Source organism: Mus caroli, unplaced genomic scaffold, assembly GCF_978045245.1.
Source record: "Mus caroli unplaced genomic scaffold, Mus_caroli_1 scaffold_9, whole genome shotgun sequence".
Classification (NCBI taxonomy): Eukaryota; Metazoa; Chordata; class Mammalia; order Rodentia; family Muridae; genus Mus; species Mus caroli.
In genome coordinates, this window is record NW_028227264.1 from 23,786,865 (window position 1) to 23,808,619 (window position 21,755).

Sequence of the window (21,755 nt, forward strand, 5' to 3'; positions counted from 1 at the left end):
AGTAACACTTGTAGATGTAGAGATGCAGGGAAAGCTCTCTGCACTCAGTGAAAATAATACACTAATTTCACAATTCTCACTAACTCTTCGAGGAGTAGGTAGTAACGTGTCTGAGTGTTTTTCATGTTACAGGGAGGGCACACAGGTGCTACCGCCTGTGTGCAGAGGTCAGGGGCCACCTTCAGGAGCTGCTCCTCTCCTGCCATGGGGACTCTGGGGGGAATTGAGGGGCTCAGACTCAGTAGCATTTACCTACGGAGGCAGCTCATTGAGCTGCAGTTTCAAAACTGTAAGAACCACATTTCTGGGCTGGCTTGATGGCTCAGTGGGTAAGAGCACTCACTGACTGCTCTTCCACAGGTCCTGAGTTCAAATCCCAGCAACCACATGGTGGTGGCTCACAACCATCTGTAATGAGATCTGACACCCTCTTCGGGTGCGTCTGAAGTCAGTTACAGTGTACCTATGTATAACAATAAATAATTCTTAAAACAAACAAAAAACCACATTTCTATCCATGAACTACATAAATAAGAACGTTTTCTCAATGAGTAATCTAATTAGCATGTTTAACCATTTATACTGAAAATACTAGCATTTTAATACCCATTCATATGGGAGATGCTTGTGTCCCGAAAAACCCCCTAGATCATAAGAATTTGTCAGTATTTCAGTAATATTTTTAAATATCTATGAAGCTCCCCAAATCACCTGGACATCATTTTTTTAATTATACTTTTGGTTTTGTTTTGTTTTTTTAAGTTACATACAGGTGAGAAAAAATAATGGGGAAAATAATCATTTTTGTGACCATGAAATTCTTACATTGGATGGTATCGCTTTCTGATGTTCACTGCTTATCTTTTCATTCAAACTGTAAAGTCACCCAATCACGTGATATTCAGCTAAATAATTTCAAAAGGGTCTGCCCTCATTTTTTTATCAATGGCAAACCTCAAATAACTATTTTAGAAGGCATGGATCTGTAAAACTAACCAAGTTGCAAAAAAACAGATAACAAAAACAAAAAGAAAAACCCAAAATAACTAAAGGAGATCTATTTTAAACAGTAAATGTGTGTTCTTTCAGGAAGGCTTAACTTTAGATATATCCTTCATTTTTGCACAGTCTCCATGGTAACTACATTTCTTGTGGTTCTGAATATAAAATCAGCTCACATCTGTTTCTTATAGAAGGAAAGCATTTCCTGCATTCAGGGACAGCCCCGTCCACATGCCCATGCATAGGTCCCCACGGCAAGCACATACCTCTGAGTGCCCAGGTATCTCGATTTTTTAAAATGACCAACACCCCTGCAGCCTAGAGTTGGACATCCTCCAGTTTCTGATGGTTCCATTAATTCTGCAGGGCCTGTAGCAAACGTGATAAAAAGAGAAGTTAAAAAAGAAAAGTATGACCAAGTTAAAAGTGAAAGCTAAATGTTTAAATGTGTAGGATGAGAACAGGGTAGAGAAAAAAATGAAACAAGAAAACAAAACAAAATTTCGTTTCTAAAACAATGTATAGTATAGAAAAACAAGTAGTTCTTGTAAAAAATTAAAATGCTTTAGACATTACTGTTTTTATAAGGTTTCCCCATGGTTCACTTTGTCATAAAGGTTAGTTTTCTTTAATAGTAAAATGATAATAACCTTCTTTTAAGGTGTCAGACTACAAAGGTATTTAAATCTGAATTGATAGAAACATTTGAAAGAACTGTTATTAAATAACAAATTGCACAAGAATATTAATGTGAAAACGTCAAACACTAGATTGTCGAATATGAAATGCAAGCATCATGTTGGAACTGCCTGAGCCAGCTAAGTGGCCCGGGCTGGAATGCACAGAACCATTACAAATCTCTGCAGCTCTTCTGCACTTCAGACCATCCGTGGCCTCATCCACATGTGCAGGTGAAGGCCTTCCCAGATGTGGCTCTAACATTTCAATCCATGACTATATGAAATTTTAATCGTCTGATAAATTATCCTCTAGAAATAAGAACTAATTTCAAAAGGCTATGTTTACTTGCAAATAAAGCTCAAAACATCATACTTCTTAAGGCAATATAGATTTTTTTCTTTTATAATTGTGTGCATGTATGTGTATATGCTTGCTGGTGGCAATTAAATGAGGAGAAATCAGAAAAATAGGAAGAAGTAGAGATAGTGGAGACAAAACTAAAGCACGTTATTCAAGAAATGAAAACATTGATCACGTTAATTTAGTGCATCTTACTTAGCGGAGCCTGAAGAGGGTGCCCAGTCTTGGAACACCAGCCCACGGGGTGAATATCTGGAGAATCTGCATCAATCCAGTAGTCATAGCAACTGCTCCAGCCATCAAAGTGAACCTGGGCAACAGAAAAAAGAACACAGAGTCACAAGAATATTTCTCCTGAAAAAAAAAAAAAAAAAAAATCAACCCACCGCACAAGCCTTTCGTCCTTTCTTCTGATTTACACAGTATATTTAATATCTAATAAATCAATTCAGTTATTTAAATTACATCACTCACAACCTGAGATAAAAGATACTTTTGAAACTATCAGCAAATTATCTAAACACAAGTAAACTGCCTTCTTAAAGATGCATCAACAGGTTTATTATACTGTTGATAGTTTCATACTGTCACCAAATGAAAAAGAGGAGCCCTACGCAACATCTTCAAACAGCAAATGAGACACTTACAGATACTGCTGAGGTGATTTAAAAACCAGAGAGCAGGGGGAAGGGAAGATGAGAAGAGCAGAAAGAAAGACCTTTGAGGTAAATATAAAGCAAGATGGGTTTTTTTGTATGTATACTGCCTTGCTAGGAACACATCCCTGAACCATACCATTCAAATTAGTCTTTCATGTTTTCTAATTTACATATTTTTATTTTATGCATATGGGTGTTCTGCCTGCATGTATGTCTATGCATCACATGCATGTCCTACTAGTGTCTGCAGAATCCAGAAGAGGGCATTGAATCTCCCAGGACTGTGGCTACAGATGGTTGTGAGCCTCTGTGTGAGGGTCGGGGAGTAACATGTGTCTTCTCTGAAGAAGATCTAGTGCTCATAACCACTGAGCTCCAAAACAATTTTTCTTATAAATAACCATAATATCTCTTAAGATGCATTATAGGTGGTCACAGTTCATATTGTTACAGGTCAACAAGGTAAGGGGAAGTGGCCTTTTAGTGAACATTACTAGCTATCAGCTACCTATCTTTTAGGTGAATATATATATATATATATATATATATATATATATATACACATACACATACATATACATACATATATACATAAATACATACATATATGTACATACACACTATATATATAACATACACACTATATATACACACACACATATGTATATACACATATACATATATATATATACTTTAAAAAGTTATATACCACACATATTCATATTATAATATATGTAATATTAATACTTTTTACAATAAAACATTATACTGAAGTACTTTATATATCTTATTTTTAGATTGTTTGTCAATCTGACTCTTCTGAAATATATGAATCCTTCAATCTTTACAAGACAATAAATATTCTAGAAGAATGCCTGAGGAAACACAGTATAATCATGGCAAGAGACCAAACTAAGCACATAAAAGACAACACTGATCAATTTAATTACATAAAAATGTAATGCTTCAGAGAGTGAATCGGTTTATAAGCAAGATGAAAGGCACCCAAAATACACTCCCTATACAAATGACAAAGCCCTTTCTTTCTTACTAAGCCCAATCTATCCAGAAGGGATGAGAACTGCATCAGAAAAACAGCAAAGAGATGCAATGGCTGGCCATATAAACGCAGAGAGTTGGTAAGTCTGTGAAGAGATTAATTTAATTGCAATGGGAAACTTACAAATGAAAAGTACAAGATCAGCCTGCCCAAAATAGCCATTTTTTTTTTTTTTTTTTTTTTTGCTTGAAGGAGAAGCTTAAAGGGAATTCACACAGACTATTGACAATGACCATAATGTCTGGAAGAGCCACTAGCTAAATGCAACCAGCATTCAGAATACATTGTCTTTGACTTATCATTTTAGCAACTTGTCTTTTACAAGGAAGGTAGTATGCAGTTATTAAAAATACAGACTTGTGCATGTGGGTTCAACATAGTGCAGTTTCTCCATCCTACAAATCAGTTTTCCTAGAATTAAAGTCCTAAAGAATACCTCTCCTGCGAGAAATCATGGCTACCACACTAAAGGGATGAATAGGACTCGCAGAGACACATTGCCTACCTAATAAGCAGATAGTTAGAAGGCACCAGGCCAAGAATCAGAAATAAAGTCATTTATTATTCACATACAAAGAATGTGAAGCATCATTTAAGGCTAGTTAGCTCTCAAGCTTCCTTTCTTCCCTATCAAAATAATGTCAAAATAACATTAAAAATGATACTCATCATTTGCTGAAAATAGAAAGTTATTATATCAGTTACACTTTATATGTTAAATTTCTTTAAAACCTTCTGGTTTCCAGCTATGTTGGAAGTAGGTTATTTTTGCCTTACTTCACACACAAAGCTTTGATGTTTGCGGTGCTTCTCAGGCTTCTCTGTCTACACTAGACTCTATATTCATGTTTCCTCTACTGTCTTTCTCAAGTGTTTTTGCCACAGGGTAATTGGCTCTTCTTACTCGAGGAACACCATAATTACCTGTGAACACTGAGGAGAAGAGGAAGAGTATGTGTGTCTAAGCCCTGCCCATCGTTGAAGCAGTAGCATGAATATCATGGGGGTAGCCAACTACTTTCTTCTTGGATTCAAGGCTTGATCCCCTGGAGGGAATTAATCCCTATTGCAGTAAATGTCATCAAGAGCTGGTGAGCCCCAGGGGAGCACATCCATAACTACCATTTTGCTAGATGAACATATGGTCAAATTGCTTTTAAATACACATTCTAAACACTCATGTTTATGGTAATAGGTTAGCACTGTTCCCAGTCTTCATCAGAAAAGCTCATGCTTATTGTGCTAGGCGGTGGCTAATAGAGAGATGCTGGCTAAGATGCTGAGAAGGTAGGACAGTCACATGGTGGGCCTTAAATGGGACCTCCCTATAACCCAGCCCAAGGCCAGGGAATGTTAAAGAATATAGGATAGGAAGAGTAGAAAAACTGGCGAGTGAGGAGGTATGTCTTTTGTATACTATGTGCACTGGACTCACGGACTCACTATAGCAGTGAAAAACTGGTAAGACTGTGCCGAACGCTATTTATCATGGAAGGGTAAGGGCTCACGAGCCTCTGCCACTACACTGTGCGGCAGGACATAAAAACAGAAGGAGGACTGCTTGGAAGAAGTGGGATTAAATGACAGAATCAATTATCTACATGAATGAGACTGTTAAAGACAAAAAAACTAAATTCCAAAAAGGAATAATAAGGTAAATACATACCATGGAAAATTTACATAACAAAAGAGAAATATGAGACTTTCTATGATGCCATCCCATGATGGATCTAGTTAGACAAGTGGTGGCTTGAATGAGAATGGCCTCTATAGGCTCATTTATTTGAATGCTTGGTCCCTCTCTAGAGTGTGAAACTGTTTGGGGAGGAATTAGGAGAGATGGCCTTGTTGGAGAAGATGTGTTACTGGGGGTGAACTTTGAGGTTTTAAAAGCCTACTGCAGACCCTGTCTCTGTCCCTGTGCTTCCAACTTAAGGATAAGATATAAACTCTCAGCTGCTGCTCTGGAACCATGCCTGCCTGTAGCCATGCTCCCCCTTCCATGGTAGTCATGGTCTAACTCTCTGAAACTATATAACCAAGACCCCAATTAAGTGTTTCCTTTCATAAGTTACCTTGGTCACAGTGTCTCTTCACAGCAATCGGAAAATGATTAAGGCACTACATTAAGAACAAGTCAGTAATAATGCTGTTTGTTTGTGTGTTTTTTTAAAAATAAATTTCTAAAGAAAATAGGCACTACTATGGATCAAAGTACAGAACAATTTTCCTACTTAAAACTGCAGTTAAGGGAAATGGATACACACCTTTCCCCAAGAAGCATAATCTGAAGTCTTTATAAAAAATACTTCATAAATTTGCCTTTGAGGGTTAGTGTGACTGGGTGAGCTGTGTTAAGGAGGGAACATTTGCCTGTAGTGTACTGCATTGCTCTGCGGCATCTCCTGAAGCTTTTGGACATCAAAGGACTCTGGTTGCATCTCTTTGGGCAGTGGGCGTGTTTGATCTTCCTGCTGTTTGATGATCTGAATGCAGAACTCAGTTCTTTCGAGCCACCATACTTCCCACCATGATAACAATGGACCAAACCTTTGAAACTGTAAGCCAGCACCAATGAAATGTTTTCCTTTATTAGAGTTGCCATGGTAGTGGTGTCTCTTCACAGCAATGAAACCTAAACTAAGACAGCTGATATCTTGATTTTGAATGCTACGGTAAGACCTACCAGTAGCAGTATTCTCTCCTTCCTCAAGATTTCACCTTCTGGAGCAGTAGTTCTCAACCTTCCTCATGCTGAGACCCTTTAATACAGTTTCTCATGTTGTGGTGACCTCCGACCATAAAATTATTTCATTGCTACTTCACAACTGTAATGTTAGTGTTGTTGTGAATGGTAATGTAAATATCTAATATGCAGGATATCTGATATGTAACCCACAGGTTGAGAAACACTGTTCTACACTTGTCAGTTGCCTGAAGTCAATTATGGTATAAAAATGTCAATAGAAAATTCCATATTGTGATAAAGAGACCAGTTTCATACAACATTTTATTGTATATTGCTATAGTTGTACAATAGCAATTGTTATTATTCTCGATATCTAGTACATATGTTATACTTTATTACAGTATGTATATATGTATACACAGTGTATATGGGACTTTTTGTGTGGTTGCAGGCATCCACTAGAGATCTTGGAAGATATCCCTAATAGACAAGAGAATATGACTATAAGCCCATTCACAAAAACATCCCATGTATGGTAACTTTTTTTTGATGTGAACAGGCATTGAAGATCACCTGACAAGCAAGAACCAGTATCAAAACAGGCCAGGCTAACTAAGAGACATTTGGGGGCTGGAGCAATGGCTCAAAAGCACTAAGAGTATCTGCTGCTCTTGCAGAGGACCTCAGTCTGGGTCCTTCCACATCAGTTGGCTCCCAGTCACCCACCAGCTCTAGCTCCATGGGCCAAATGGCCTCTCTGGCCTCCAAAGACACATACACACAAATATACTCAGACATACACAGTAAGTAAGTACATAAGCAAACAAAAAACAAGTAATATTATAAAAGGAATTTGAGAAAATAATCAAAGAAAACTACCAGTAGTATTATGTATGTATGTATGTATGTATGTATGTATGTATGTATCTAGCGATCCATCCATCCACTTTGTTGTTGTTTTTGTTTTCTTTCTTTCTTTTCTTTTTTTTTTTTTTTTCTGGATGAGGTTTATCTGAAACTGGCTGTCCTTAAACTCACTGTGTAGATCAGGTGCTATGGATAAAGGTGTGCACCACCTCTGCCCAGCTTGGAGATGCTTTTTAAAAGAAGCAGGGACTAAAATAATGTTATTGGTTTTTTTTTAAATTTCTTGAAAAAAAATCACAGATGCAATTAAAAATGCAACAGAACCTTTGAAAAATAGATGGAAGGTATTTCTAAGCAAAGAGAATTTTAAAACAAGAGTGTCAACCTGCCAGTCAGTATCAGAGCAGTGACTTCCAAAAAGAGAACAGAGCTAAGGAAGCAGAAGTGGAATATGTCCGAGACGGCGAGACACAAAGCGCCATCGTGGGAAAGCATGAGGACCCACTCTGACAAACAAAGACAGCATCACAAAGCATGAGTCCACCAGAGACAGAAATCCCTCAAGTGCTCCAGAAACACGCCCACTGCCCAAAGAGATGCAATCAGAGTCCTTTGATGTCCAAAAGCTTCAGGAGATGCCGCAGAGCAATGCAGTACACTACAGGCAAATGTTCCCTCCTTAACACAGCTCACCCAGTCACACTAACCCTCAAAGGCAAATTCATTAGAGGGACATTTTCCCTTATGGTCCTAAAATGCCCTTTCTTAGGGAGACACATGTCTTCTTAGGAAGAGACATGTTTCAGAGGGACAAAAGTATCCCAAGCAAAACAAGGCATGTTGTCATACTTTGCAATTTTTAGGAAAATGGAATGCAATCTAGTGTTTCAGAAAACAAGGACCTCAGGATGCAGACTGTGGACCAGGCAGGCTGAGAGTGTGAACTCACGCAGCTGCAGCAGGTGACTGGAGAGTTGTGGGGAAAACAGTTAAAGAGAAAGAGATCCTTTGCTGAAAAACATACTAGCACTTTTGAATCCGAAAACATCAAAACTACTGTAGCATTTCCAAAAATCAAATAAGATAGAAAAAAAAAAAAAAAACAGGAACAACAACAACAAAAACACAGAGAGATCGTTTACAACTGGAAAAGATAATTTCAGAAGACCTGACCTTTAGAAATGAACAAGAGTATTCATACTAATAACAGGGACAGGTGAAATACCAAAACCAAAACAAAACATGGCATCTAGATCCCAAGTTCCGTAACACAGAGAAGTTAAAGCAGACTTAAAATGGAGCTGACAAGTCACATGGTGGTAGCACACGTCTTTGGTCCCAGCACTAGGGAGGCAGAGACAAGAGAATCTCTGTAAGTTTGAGGCCGGCCTGGTCTATATAGTGAAGTCCAGGACAGCCAGAGAATGCTACATAGTGAGACACTGCCTCAAGAGGAATGAAAATTGAACTGAGAAAGACCAGTGCATAGAAATGATTTTAAAAACTGGAGACAAACTATCATACCCAGCTGAAGGCAAAGGTGTGACTGGAGGGATGTGACACTAAATACTTCATGTCCTGTGCCCAAAGCAGGTTCGAGCAGGTCCGAGTTCTGCTCCCTGCCTTCAACAGCGCCCAGCAAGAATGACTATCTCACCGTGACCAGAGAGCCTCAAGGTGGAAATGGTTCATATCGTAAAACTTGAAGAGCTGATCTCATTTAACAGAGTTGATTTAAAATAGAAAACTATGCCGGGCAGTGGTGGCTCACGCCTTTAATCCCAGCACTTGGGAGGCAGAGGCAGGCGGATTTCTGAGTTCGAGGTCAGCCTGGTCTACAGAGTGAGTTCCAGGACAGCCAGGGCTACACAGAGAAACCCTGTCTCGAAAACAAACAAATAAACAAACAAACAAAAAACCTAGCAACAATAAAGAAAACTACACAAGTAAGTGTGCACTCCTCTTCCTTTTCTGCAGAAGAGAAACAATCCTATTTGCTATATTATCTCACCAGGCAGAAGAGAAACTCCTGCTGCTGGATCCTTTCCCACCCCCCCACCCCCACCCCCAAAGCCTCTGCTGTATCGGGAACTGAGTCCCTGTCCGTCAGCTGGCCCTTTAAGGGGCCTAGAAACAGGGCGCCTGCACAGTGGTTCAAGTTCAGCTTGTGACTTTCATTCTAAAAACTAGGCAAAGATGATCACCTTCCACATGGCCACAGCCAGCTCCTCTGTGGAGACGAAGGAGTAAGCAAGGCGTTTCCTAAGACTGGGGCTCAGCAACTAATTAAGGGATGGGGGACAGTCTGAGGCTTCCCACTAATTACTGAATCTGCATCTCACAGTATTTCATTCCTCTGGATCAAAGTTCTCACACACACACAAAAAGATATTATTTCGAATTAATATAAAGCCTAACACTCTATAGTCTCAGGACTGTCATTATTTTTAGTATATCTCTTTACAGAATCCATCATGGATTTGTATTTTTGGAAAAAACAAAAAACAAATATTTTACATATTAATTTCAACCTGAATATTTTGCTTCCCAATGCTAAGTTCCCTATTGAAATATTCTCCGTTAATGTAATGGAGACACAGTAATGAATTTTCCTGTGGACCAGCGAGGTTGCTCTCTCTAATGTCACAGGCAGCACAGCTGGGCTTTCCTTTGCTTGAGCTGTTCTCTTTGCACATTCCTTCTGGTTGCTTCACTAAGCTACCAGGACTAACACTCAGAAGGACACACAACATTCTAACATTTTGATGCCAAAGTGACCTCTGGGTGCTTCGTCTTCCTATCCACCATTATAGGATGCTAAGTTCATTTCTCAAACTAAAAAGCTGCCATCACACACACTGAAGAGGCTGCTGTGAAAATCATATACTTGACAGATTTATCTGCAGATTTATGGAAACTTGTTCACTATTAGATGTTTCTCCAAACTCTAGCTCTAAAGCTCTGATTTTTTTTCATGATTTCCATGTCACAACCGACTATAATGAATAAGAAGGTGTGCTAGAATGTTGGGCAGCGGGGGTGCACACTTTTAGTGCCAGCATTTGGGAGGCAGAGTCAGGTGAATCACAGTTTAAGGCCAGCCTAGTCCAGGACAGCTGGGGCCACACAGAAAAACCCTGTCTCAAAAAATCCAAAACCAACAAAAACAAAAAAGTGTACTAGAAAATGGGCAACACAGACTTTACAGTTTTTATATGAGTTTGAAAAATTTATGATTGGCTAGTTCTTAAACATATTGAGTAAAACATAAAAGTTTATTATATATCAATAACAGTTTATAAAACTGTACTATATATATTTTTTCAGGGTATTTTATGTTTTATTAACTTATAAATTATCATTAGAAATAATGAGAGTTGGAGAGATGGCTCAGTGGTTAAGAACGGGCTGCTCTTCCAGGGGACCTGGGGTTCAATTCCCAGCACCTACATGGCAGCTCCCAACTGTCTGTAACTCCATTTCCAGAATCTGCGACCCTCACACAGACGTTTGAAGACAAGACACCAATGCATATAAAAATAAATTATATATTTGATAAGTTATAGTGAATGATTTGATTTACTACTGCTTTGAAAAATGAGCACCCAGTCATGATTCCTGCAGTGTGGCACTGAGTTCTTTCCTTGCTAGTAATGACTAAAGTGCTTCATCAAATCTGCCTGAGTCGCAGTCTCATCAGTATGTCATCACCTGATGACAGGCATAGCCCACTCCAGCGACTGCCAAGGTCCAGCAGCATGAACAAGAATCTCATAAAATGTCATGTGCTGATAATGACTGGTCGCTCATAGAGATATCATTATTCCTAACAGAGAAGTCAACTGATCCTAGCAAGAATGTAGGATGGGAACTGTTATGGCTAGGGAGAGAAATGATTGACAAAGCAAGAAACCTATGAGGCCTTTGGGAGTTGCTTCTGAACAACACATCAATATACTACATGTGGGGGGAGGGGCAGCCAAATCTTTTAGACACTAACTTAACTTAAGAGAAGTAACTGAATTAATCCAATTCTAGTAAAATCTTGATTTTACTTAGAAAGCTATTTATCTTTACTTATACTTTATAAACTCTGACTAATTGAGTCAACAAAAATTCTTAGTCTCTTAAAATTTTACTATTAGGACATGATGCATTTCTTTTCTTGTTGTTTTTTCAGGACAAGCTTTCTACAGTAGCCATGGATGCCCTAGAACTCAGAGATCCACCTGGCTCTGCCTTCTAAATGCTGGGATTAAAGGCGTGTGCCGTCATCACCACCTGGCTTCTTTTCCTTCTTGAAGAGAATGTTACCCTAATATGTTGTATCTACTTTCTCCAGTACACATTTAAAATGTTAAACTACCTTCATAGTTAAAAGGAAAATATATTGGGGGCAATTATAGAAAAAAGTTGGATGGGTGCAAACCCACAAAGAAGCAGAGCCACTTTGCATAGTCCTTTGGTTTTACTAATGTAATTGTAGTGATGAAGTTCACTGTCTAGGAAAGGTTCCAGTTAAGGCGTAGATTAACAAAGGCGAGCAATCCAGAGCAGACAAGGCTTACCTTTATCCGGTGGTCATCCGTGTCGGCTACAGTTGCTACTCTGATGAACAGCGGGTTTCTTTTGTCCACAGCTTCCAGCTTCATTTTCTTCTGGAATCCATGTGGAGGTTTCTGCCATACAAGAAAGATGCTACAGTGAGGAGGGGCAGGTTAGTAACAACAGTTAACAGCTGAACTGTTTAGGTTACCCGTTCTCAGCTTAGCAGTGAGTGACACTTTCTGGTCAAAACACACATGCAGAAGGACAGCCTTCTGCCTAGCTGAAGAGCAGACAGAAAGAGAGAGGCAGGGATACTGTAGCCATGTGATCAACCACAAAAATAGACCAGACATTTTCCTTACTGGTCAAGGTGCCATGGTAAAAGCAATAGGCGTAAAATTTGTTTTTAGAAAAGATGGAAAAACAAAGTGACTGATTATGAAGCATCTAGAAGTGGTAATAGGGGAAGGGAAAAAGATAATTTAAAACAAGTTGGCAATCCATCTGAACATGGTGGGCTTAACACTCAGAGGAAACCTCTAAGTTTCTGAGAAAGTCATAGGCCAAGGAAGAAAAGGCAAATTTTCCACATGGCACTGGTGTGTTATATAAAGTAACGTGAAGAGCAGAACACTCACTGCTACGACTCTTGCCAACCATCTGGAAAAAATCTACGTCCTACCTCTCACCCTCTCACGTAACAGCAGACACACAGGCTGTGGGCTGCCCATGTATCTGGTTAAAAGCCCGAACACTGGAAGGGTAGAGAACAGGCAGAAAAGACCGCAGCCCGCCAGCCCTACCTTGCTTAAAGCTTCGCCATCTGTCTGTCACGTGGTATCATAGAAACTCTCGCTCAAGCTTTCTCTCCATTATTATGATTTTTCCTCTTAAAAAAATTCATGATATTCCTTCTACCTATATTGTGAACAGTTCTTACTGGTTAAGTCTATCATTAATTAATAATTTCTGTATGAAAGTATCATCTAAAGGAGACAACTGTCTACAGAAGACAAAGTTTAAAAAACTATATTATTTTGCTTTTGAAACAGAATATCTGTACATAGCCTGAGCTGGCTTTGAATTGTGCTGCTCCCCAATTACCTCTCAAATACGAGGAATACAAACATGTATCTAATGCCTGAGTATTACAAAGTTATTTAGTATATTTATTTTTCCCATTAAATTCATGAGAAAATATGAAGTATAAAACAATATATTTGAGGGGCTGGGAAGATAGATCCACTGGTAAAGTGCTCAGCTTGCAGGTTAACTCCCTAGAACCCACATTTATAAAGTAAACACGGTGCACACCCTTGTAATCCCAGCTGGAGATGTGGAGGCAAGCAGATCCCTGTGGCTCACACCAGCCACCCTAGCCTAACGGGCAAGTTACAGCATCTGAGGAAAAGCAGTCAAGGTTCTCCTGTGCCCTGTTCCTATGCCTGCCTCCTCCCCAACAGGACACATTTGTATCCACATACATAAACACAGTAACAATGTTAATTCTCAGAATCAAAAGGCTTTGGAAGCCTCTTCCTCCGCTCTTCACTTTCTTCTCATGGCTAAGTCAGCTGATCTGTTTCTTAAAGGTTCACAGATAAACATTGCCATCATGAGTACATGTTAACCAAACAGTGCACAGCAAATTCTCTCACCACTTTGAAAGCTCTTGCAGGAGCAGGTAAAGAATTGGTTTCTTCTAAATATTTATCCCAGGAAAAGTGTTTCACATGCGAATAGCCTGTGAAATAAAGAACATGGATGCTATGACGGTGTGATGAAAACGAACTAATAAATAGTCCTACAAAAAGACATGACACAGCAACAGACTAGCCCAGGAAAGGACGCTCAGGTCCACAGAGAAACTCGAAGCTGCTCGCTCCTCCAAAGCTACTGCTTGTAATGATTAGTTAGTTCCTTTCTGATCAGTTATTCTGACTCTATCACTGTTTAGATGTGATTATATAAGTAGGATTTACAAGCATTATTGATGAAATATTACAGATAATTCCTTCTTTTGTTAGGCCGAATAAAGATACATGCTCGAGTCACAGAGTATTTTGAAAGCAATGTGTAAAGGTAACCCCCTGTGACTCCACCCTGCTGCCTTGGTTCTCTCAAGACTCCCAAATCCTTAGGCAGCCATGATTGTAGCCTACTTGGTGCAAAACTTGCCACATGAAAGAGACTTACAAAATCTGTGAGTCCATTAGCTGTAATGGAAGTCAGGTTTCTACCCACCTGAGAAACAGGTATAGACACAGACAGAAGAAAACTAAAACAAAGCCAATAGTTTGAGATTTGAATCAGGGCCAGTGATATCAATGGAAGTTTTTGTTTTGTTTTGTTTTGTTTTAATTTTAACATACACTAGCAATGAAATAGAAAAGAATAAAAAGTTCTGCATATGCTTACAGATGCACATTCCCTTCAGCCAGTGAGATGCCTGATTCATCCTGCTAGGAGTAAACAAATAGCAACCAGACCTTGATTACTAGATAGTGCTCACCACTTTAAAAAAAAATCTTGACAAAATGGCTACAGGGCTGTGTGGTGATCAGTGAATGTTCAGTACTTGTAGCTGCTCCATAGAGCAGATTTCAAATCCCGAGACAAGCGTGGAAAGGGAAATTGAACAACCACCATAAGAGGGCTGTTGCTTGGTACACCTTTAAAACACCAAGTAAAGGTCAATAATAACTCTCCAACAAAATTAGTATAGGCTGGAGAGAGGGCTCAGTGGTTAAGAGCACTGGCTGCTTTTCAAGAGGTCATGATTTCAATTCCTAACAACCACATGGTGGCTCACAACCATCTGTAATGGGATCTAGTGCCTTGGTGTGTCTGAGGACACTGACAGTGTACTCAGGTACATAAAATAATAATAATAATAATAATAATAACAATAATAATAAAGTTAGTAATCTACAGTTCTACAAAGATATAAATAAATTAACTAGATGAATAACTGAGAATTGAAAAAGCTAATCTTTGCAAAAGAATATCAATTAAACATACAAAAATAGAATGAGAAAAATTACCATTATCCATTAACATTTGTCAACTTAGAATAGTAATCAGTTCCAAATAGAAATATTAGCAGATGGTATAACTGAAAGACAGATGAAACAGGAGGTAATTATGAAATCTCAAATATTTCTAGAAATAAGTATTGGTAGAGAAGACTGGCAAATATGTCCTTGACCAACTGATGGAAAAAAGACAAACCGAAATGTCACGCCCTTGAGAGATTTACAAGAAAAACACTGTGCCAGACCTCAGGAAAAAAAGGTTCAACTTGGAGACAGACATGGGGTTGATTTCATTTAGTCTTACAACTCAAGAACCAGAGGCAGGTGGATCTCTGTGACTTTGAGACCAGCATGGTCTACAAAGCAAGTTCCAGGCTTATCATGGCTACCTGGTAAGACTGTCTCAAAAACAAAACTAAGAAAAAAAGGAAATGTACAATTTGCGTCTAGTCATCAGGAAATGACAACCACACTCAAATAATATCACTCTGTACAAAATAATTAGTCTATAAGTCTCACAGATACTAAGGTTGTGATTGTCAAGGAGACTCACTGGGGACCAGAGGGTCTGTAGCTGAGTAACCCTGCAGGATTCTTTTGCATGACAGACACCTCAGGGACAGCTGTCAAGCATGAATCTTTGGATCCAGTTGAAAGATATATTAATTTGTAAATACTCTTAAAATTTCTCTACACCAGATGCTGTTTCCAAGTAAGTAAAAACAAAATATGTGAACTCACACACACACACACACACACACACACACACACACACACACACACACACGCACACACACACTTTAAAGCACATCTAATGAACCTACCTTGTACATTTTAACTTCTCAGAACGTTCTAAAAAGAGACACTAGATACAGAAAAAGCTCATAAACTTTTAAACTACGAAGATTGAAAACTGTGGCTGTCTATTTCACTCTGAACTTAAAATCAAACGTACATAAAGTTATAACTTTAAAAACCCAAAATAAAAAAAGTTGTATGTAATAGCAATACACACTGCTGGCCCCAGCAGGGCAGCCCAAGTCCCACCTTCAACACCACATCTACTTTTCTTACCTGCCCAAGTTATCAACTGTGCGCTAAAACAATTAAGTCCAAAAATGAATTTCAAGTTCTTTTTGCACACTTCGTCAAAGAACATGATAACTACGGTTGTGATACAAATGATGCCAATATTACTGCTTACAGTTGAAGCGCTATCAGGGTCAGCGAGTTAGCACCTGCAGCCACTGCTGGGCTTTGTAAGATGTAACTGTAACTATCACATTGATGTGTTTACTCTCTCCCTATGGCCATTCTGTACTGCAACGGAGCTGAGCAATTGTGACAGGGACTCTAGGGCACACGAAATTTAAAGTAATCTATCCTCTTAAAGAAACAAAACAAAACCATGGCCAGCTCTTCAAGTATCGGAAAAGCATTAGAGAAATTATAATAGAGAAGTTATAATAGAGAAATTATAATAGAGAAATTATAATAGAGAAGTCATATGTCCAAACCTGGTGGAGTAATCAGGGTTCTTCTATGTTCTTTACACCAGCCGACTGGATGAATGTGCGGACTGTTTGATTCACACCTGCAGGGTATATAAATTAAAGAGCTGGAGTGAGAGAGGCAAATGCTGCCAGAAGTTTTTAAGAGGAAAACTAGTTAGCGATTATAAACACATCTAAGTTCTATTACAATCTATCTAATTTGAAAAAAAAAAAAGCTAAAAGTTTAGAGCTTATTTTTGCTAGATAAATATTACATGGTTCTGACACTACAGTTTTATTTTCATACACACACCAAATATATATATATATGCATATATATATGTTGCTAAAAGCCCAAAACTTCAAAGGCAGAAAAAGTACAAAGAGAGCATCATTTCCAAGAATCACAGGAGGAAATCATATGAAAGGAAAGCTAAAATTACTTTTAGCATCTCTAAGGCACGTGTGCAAGACCACTGTCAAAACTCAGCATGCTAGAGTATGTATGGAAGTCAGAGAACTAGTGCGGGGTCATGGGATGGGAATGTTCAAGGAGAGTGCTCATTACTGTGTGTGTTTGTAGGGATGGGGGAAGGAATGGAACAAAGAGGCATAACTAGCATGAAACTTTCAAATTTAAAGTGGGAACGTACTGCTTCTGACACTTCCTTAAAACAGTAGAATAAACACACACAGAGACACACACACTAAGTATAGTGGATTTAACCTATAATGGAGCAAGGAGACAGAACTTCTAGATACTATAGTCCTATAGACTAGCAAAGGCCCAGTGCAAATAGACAAATATGTATAGTAACAGCATGCCATTTCTGTTCCCCTTTAGAATTACAGATACCAGAGACTCACACAAGCCACTTCCTCCTCTGTTGCTCTGCCCTACCCACCATCTTTACTGTAATTAAGCACAGATTTACTATAATCAGCACACAAGGCTGGTGCTTTTGATTCCGTGCACCTAAGCACATTTGTTCTGTGAATCCCTCATCTCAGCATGGAACTCGTTTCACCCATTTATCTATGCAGTCATTCTTTTATGTATCAAGTGAAGATAATATGCTAAAAAGTAATGTGTCCAGCCAGCAGCACTGGACAGACCCTGAATAAATGGCCACAGTAAAGTGTAAGTTTCTTGCTTCTAATGGCCCTTACGACATTGTAGAACGGAACTGTAGGAACTGTAGGAATAAAAGGTAACTGTCTTCTGTATTTGCAGAAGATTGGAGCCCAGGAACCCTTAAGATAACAAATCTAGAGATGCTTAAGCACCTTATATAAATGGTATGGCATTTGAGTCTGCTGTATTGCATTCTCCGGGGTACTTAAGTCACCCCTAGAGTACTTACCTAGCTAGTACAATGTAAATATTTAGGGAGTTGTTATAGGGCAATGAATTAAGTTAAGCATGTGCATGTTTAGTATTTATGCAGCCATCACAAGCCTAATTAAATTTATGAGCTGTGGTTGGCATGAAGGAAATGCAGATGAAGTAAAAGAATGGGTTGAGATTGGAAAGGTGTCCCTTTATACAGCCTAGCCAAGGCTGCCTCTTACAAGGCCTTATGTGTGATGAGATGGAAGTGAGCCACTCAGACACAGAAAGGAAACTTCTGTCCATGGGTTCTGAAGGGAGACCCTAGTAGTGCTGTGTCAGGGATAGGAAAGAATGGACTAGAGGAAGCAGACAATACAAAATAGTATTGGAATGGAAGGACAGGATGTAACAAAGTATAGGATTTTAGTAAAGAACAATGTAAATAAAACATTGTGGAGAGTGTTCTACAAAGAAGGAGCTTAGCCTGATTTATATCTTTTTGTTTGTTTGTTTGGTCTTGGTTTTTAAAGCCAGGTTTCTCTGTGTAGCCCTGGCTGTCCTTGAATTCACTCTGTAGACTAGGGTGGCCTCAAACTCAAGAGATCTACCTGCCTCTGCCTCCTGAATGCTGAGATTAAAGGCATGTGCCACCACCATTCAGCTCCGATTTATGTTTTAATTATTTTAAGTATTATGCAAACAGGAATCCATGCTGGAGGCCAGTTAGACGGTACTAGTACCACAAATGATCCCAGAGGCTTGGGTCACAGTGGAGGCAGTGAAAACAGAGAGCAATCAGTTTTGGGTGAACATTGTAAACAGAGGACTGAGAGTGTTGGTCGGTACATTTAGCATAGGATGTGAGTGAACTGAGGAAGTCAGGACACTACAAGGTTATGGGTAGAGGCAGCAAGAATGCACTGCCTTTTCCTGGGCTAGGAGAAACTGTTATCAGTGCCTCTGACATTTCAAGTGGCAAGTGAGAACGCCTGCTCTGAGCATGTTAGCAAACATGTGTTAGGCAAACAAGAAAGAATGTCAAATAAACCATGGACACAAAAGCCTGGAGAGAGATCACATAGAAAGAAGATCAGAGCTCAAAGTATCCATTCTGGTGTTATCAGCATTTGGGCTGACACTTAATCACCTGAAGAAAGGGACAAAGTCCATGTCAGGTGACTTGTAAGTGACGTAACAGAAGAAATCAACTGGAATCAATGGTGCTACAGATCTAAGGAGAAGTGAGGACTAATCATGAGACCTGTCAACAGAAACGTCTCTAATTATCAGTGACAAACAGGACACAAAAGCTGGAACAAAATGAAGTTAAGAATGGTGTAGACGGTGTCAGAGAAAGCATATTGACTTAAGAAGTTCAGGTAAGCTGGGCGGTGGTGGCGCACGCCTTTAATCTCAACACTTGGGAGGCAGAGGCAGGCGGATTTCTGAGTTCGAGGCCAGCCTGGTCTACAAAGTGAGTTCCAGGACAGCCAGGGCTACACAGAGAAACCCTGTCTCGAAAAACAAAAAACAAACAAACAAACAAACAAAAAGTTCAGGTATAAATGGAGGCAGCAAAATGAGGCAAAAGAGAGAAAAAAAACCCTGAAGGTTTGCTTTATTGATTATTGAAAAATTGAAAGATGAGAAGTTGAGTATATAGGATTTTTCTATTTTTTAAGCTACTTTAAGTTTAAAATTATTTGAAAACAATTTTTTTTTAACAAGTACACAATAGCCAGAAAAGAAGGAGTTGCTGAGCAAATCCTGTGATGGGGGCATCCTGTATGCTAAGGATACAGCCTATATGTTAAGGATACTTCCTTTCTGCTAGGGATACATCAGGTTTTAAATCAACTCTCTTCCCTCATGTGTGCACTGGTAAAAAACAATTCATCAGAGACCATGATGTGCAGGTACAGGGGGCAGAACAAAAATTAGAGTCAGGGTAGGGCTCCCAGGGATGGCCTGGGCTAGTCACCCAGGTGGAAAGCCAGAAGGTAAGCCAAGTGGGAGACATATATTTCTCCTTGTTTATTCTCAGTTAAAGAAGAAGAAGAAGAAGAAGAAGAAGAAGAAGAAGAAGAAGAAGAAGAAGAAGAAGAAGAAGAAGAAGAGGAGGAGGAGGAGGAGGAGGAGGAGGAGGAGGAGGAGGAGGAGGAGGAGGAAATGTAGTAGCCTGGAAGAGCAGTCAAAGAGAGGCAAGGACTAAGGGTCCAGCTGACCTTCACATTACTAGCCACAAATGCAAAGTCATAGCAATCAGCATGTGATACACATTTCTAGCTATAGTCATTTGTCAGCACAGATACAGTAGGCAGAAGTGGATTCAACCCAGACTGGCATGGAGTCAGGTAAACATACAATAGATAAGTAGAGATCACATTTGCCAGGGAAGAGTTCCAGTAAATATCACAGAATGACAAGAGGCCTATAGGCGAACCACAGCATGGATCTTAAGACATAAGTTAGACACTTTCCACACCTGTGCTCACAAAGATAATAAATGGAGAGAGAGAGACAGACAGACAGACAGACAGAGAAACAGAGAGAGAAAGAGAAAGGGGAGAGAGACAGAAAACTAGAAGTTCATAGCCAGGGAGTAACAAAACTTGGCATTACCAATCAGGAAGAAATGCTGGTAAGTAGTCAAACCCAAAGAGCTTTCTAAGAAATGTTCTAAGTGAATGAGGTTAGCATAGTTTCTCAAGGGCACATTGTCAACAGTAGCACATACTGAGTCAGAGAAAGCACTACTTCAAGCTGGTTTTCCGCAGAGCTTACTTCAAAAGAAAATACTTTAACTTCAGGCTGGAGAGGTAGCTCTGCAGCAGGTAAGAGCTTTGCTACTCTTCCAGAGGAAAGACCTGGGTTCAGCTCCTAGGAACCCATAAGGTAGCTCACAACCACCTAGAACTCCAGTTCCAGTGAGATCTGACGCCCCCTTCTGGCATGAGCAAGCCTTGCATGCACATGGTACACAGACATCGCATAAAAAGCTAGGCTAATATCAAGTTTATCTGTCCTCATGAAACACTTCTATTTCTGTATGGACTGACTCTTCTGCCTCCCTTGTGAGACAAGAGAACTTTGTTCTTCTCGTTAGTTATGACTATGCTACATCCCCTCCTCTGAACTCCATGTTTTAGAAACCTCAGAAGCATGGTTCTTGCAAATCATGCATTGTTGCATCAGATGAAAAAAGTTGATTCTACTCAGAGATTCACCTAAGAGAGAAGCCTAGAGACCACACGCCACACCACTGGAACTTGCATCTGTTCTGACTCAACCCTTCTCCTCTCTAAACCAATCTGATATTAAAATGAACCTGAAACAACTTCCTTTTAAATTTATATTAAGCCTTATAACTAATGTACAGTGCAAAATTATATAACTAATATACAAAGTAAAATAGTATAATTTTTATGCAGTGGTACATAATATTTCAATATATGAAATAATTATTCTTTCTAAAATATTTGTGTCATTCTATACTCTTAGATGACTATAATGTTTTAGTCATTTACTTTTTCTCTTTCCAACAAAAGTACTTTGTAGGGGGAACAAAAGGAAGTAGTACTTATAAACAGCTTCATAAAAAATAATAAATGTACAGTGGTTCAATCCTTTCTCTTGTCAATCAAACATAACTGGTAACCTGCCAGAGTCATGCTGATTATTTCGAAGCAAAAATATTTATTAAGTCCCCATGAAAGCTAAAGCCACCAACTCAATGAAGAAAATAAGCATAGCCCACTCTGACCCATTTTCCTTATACTGTGTCAGTAGCAAACAGTGCCCCACTCAAAAGTTGGAAGGCTCCAAACTCATTTCCTTTGCCGCCGAGCAGGTCATCATAGTCCCATCCAGTGCTCAAAGGCAGACATGTGACTACAAGAATAATAAGGAGCCGACCGGCACCAATCACTTTTCACTTCTTCTCCCTGTCTCCATCACTTAGGGCTTTGTGCAAATCACGGGGCGAACTACTAATAGCAGACTGTTATGATCCCTGTGGATCAATAGTG

The 21,755-nt window shown here is 39.2% G+C and overlaps 1 protein-coding gene across 4 annotated transcripts in view; it reads right to left on the reverse strand.

Annotated features, from left to right (window-relative positions):
- Nucleotides 1-21,755, reverse strand: part of L3mbtl3 (L3MBTL histone methyl-lysine binding protein 3) — a 98,142-nt gene that overhangs the window by 24,168 nt on the left and 52,219 nt on the right. For all 4 annotated transcript variants that reach the window (XM_029482883.2, XM_021173941.2, XM_021173942.3 and 1 more), the window contains 5 exons: nt 16,419-16,495; nt 13,525-13,610; nt 11,887-11,997; nt 2,239-2,353; nt 1,269-1,371 (listed from right to left, as the gene is read on the reverse strand). In XM_029482883.2, coding sequence (XP_029338743.1) covers nt 1,269-1,371; nt 2,239-2,353; nt 11,887-11,997; nt 13,525-13,610; nt 16,419-16,495 — 492 coding nt within the window. The remainder of the gene's footprint in view (nt 1-1,268; nt 1,372-2,238; nt 2,354-11,886; nt 11,998-13,524; nt 13,611-16,418; nt 16,496-21,755) is intronic.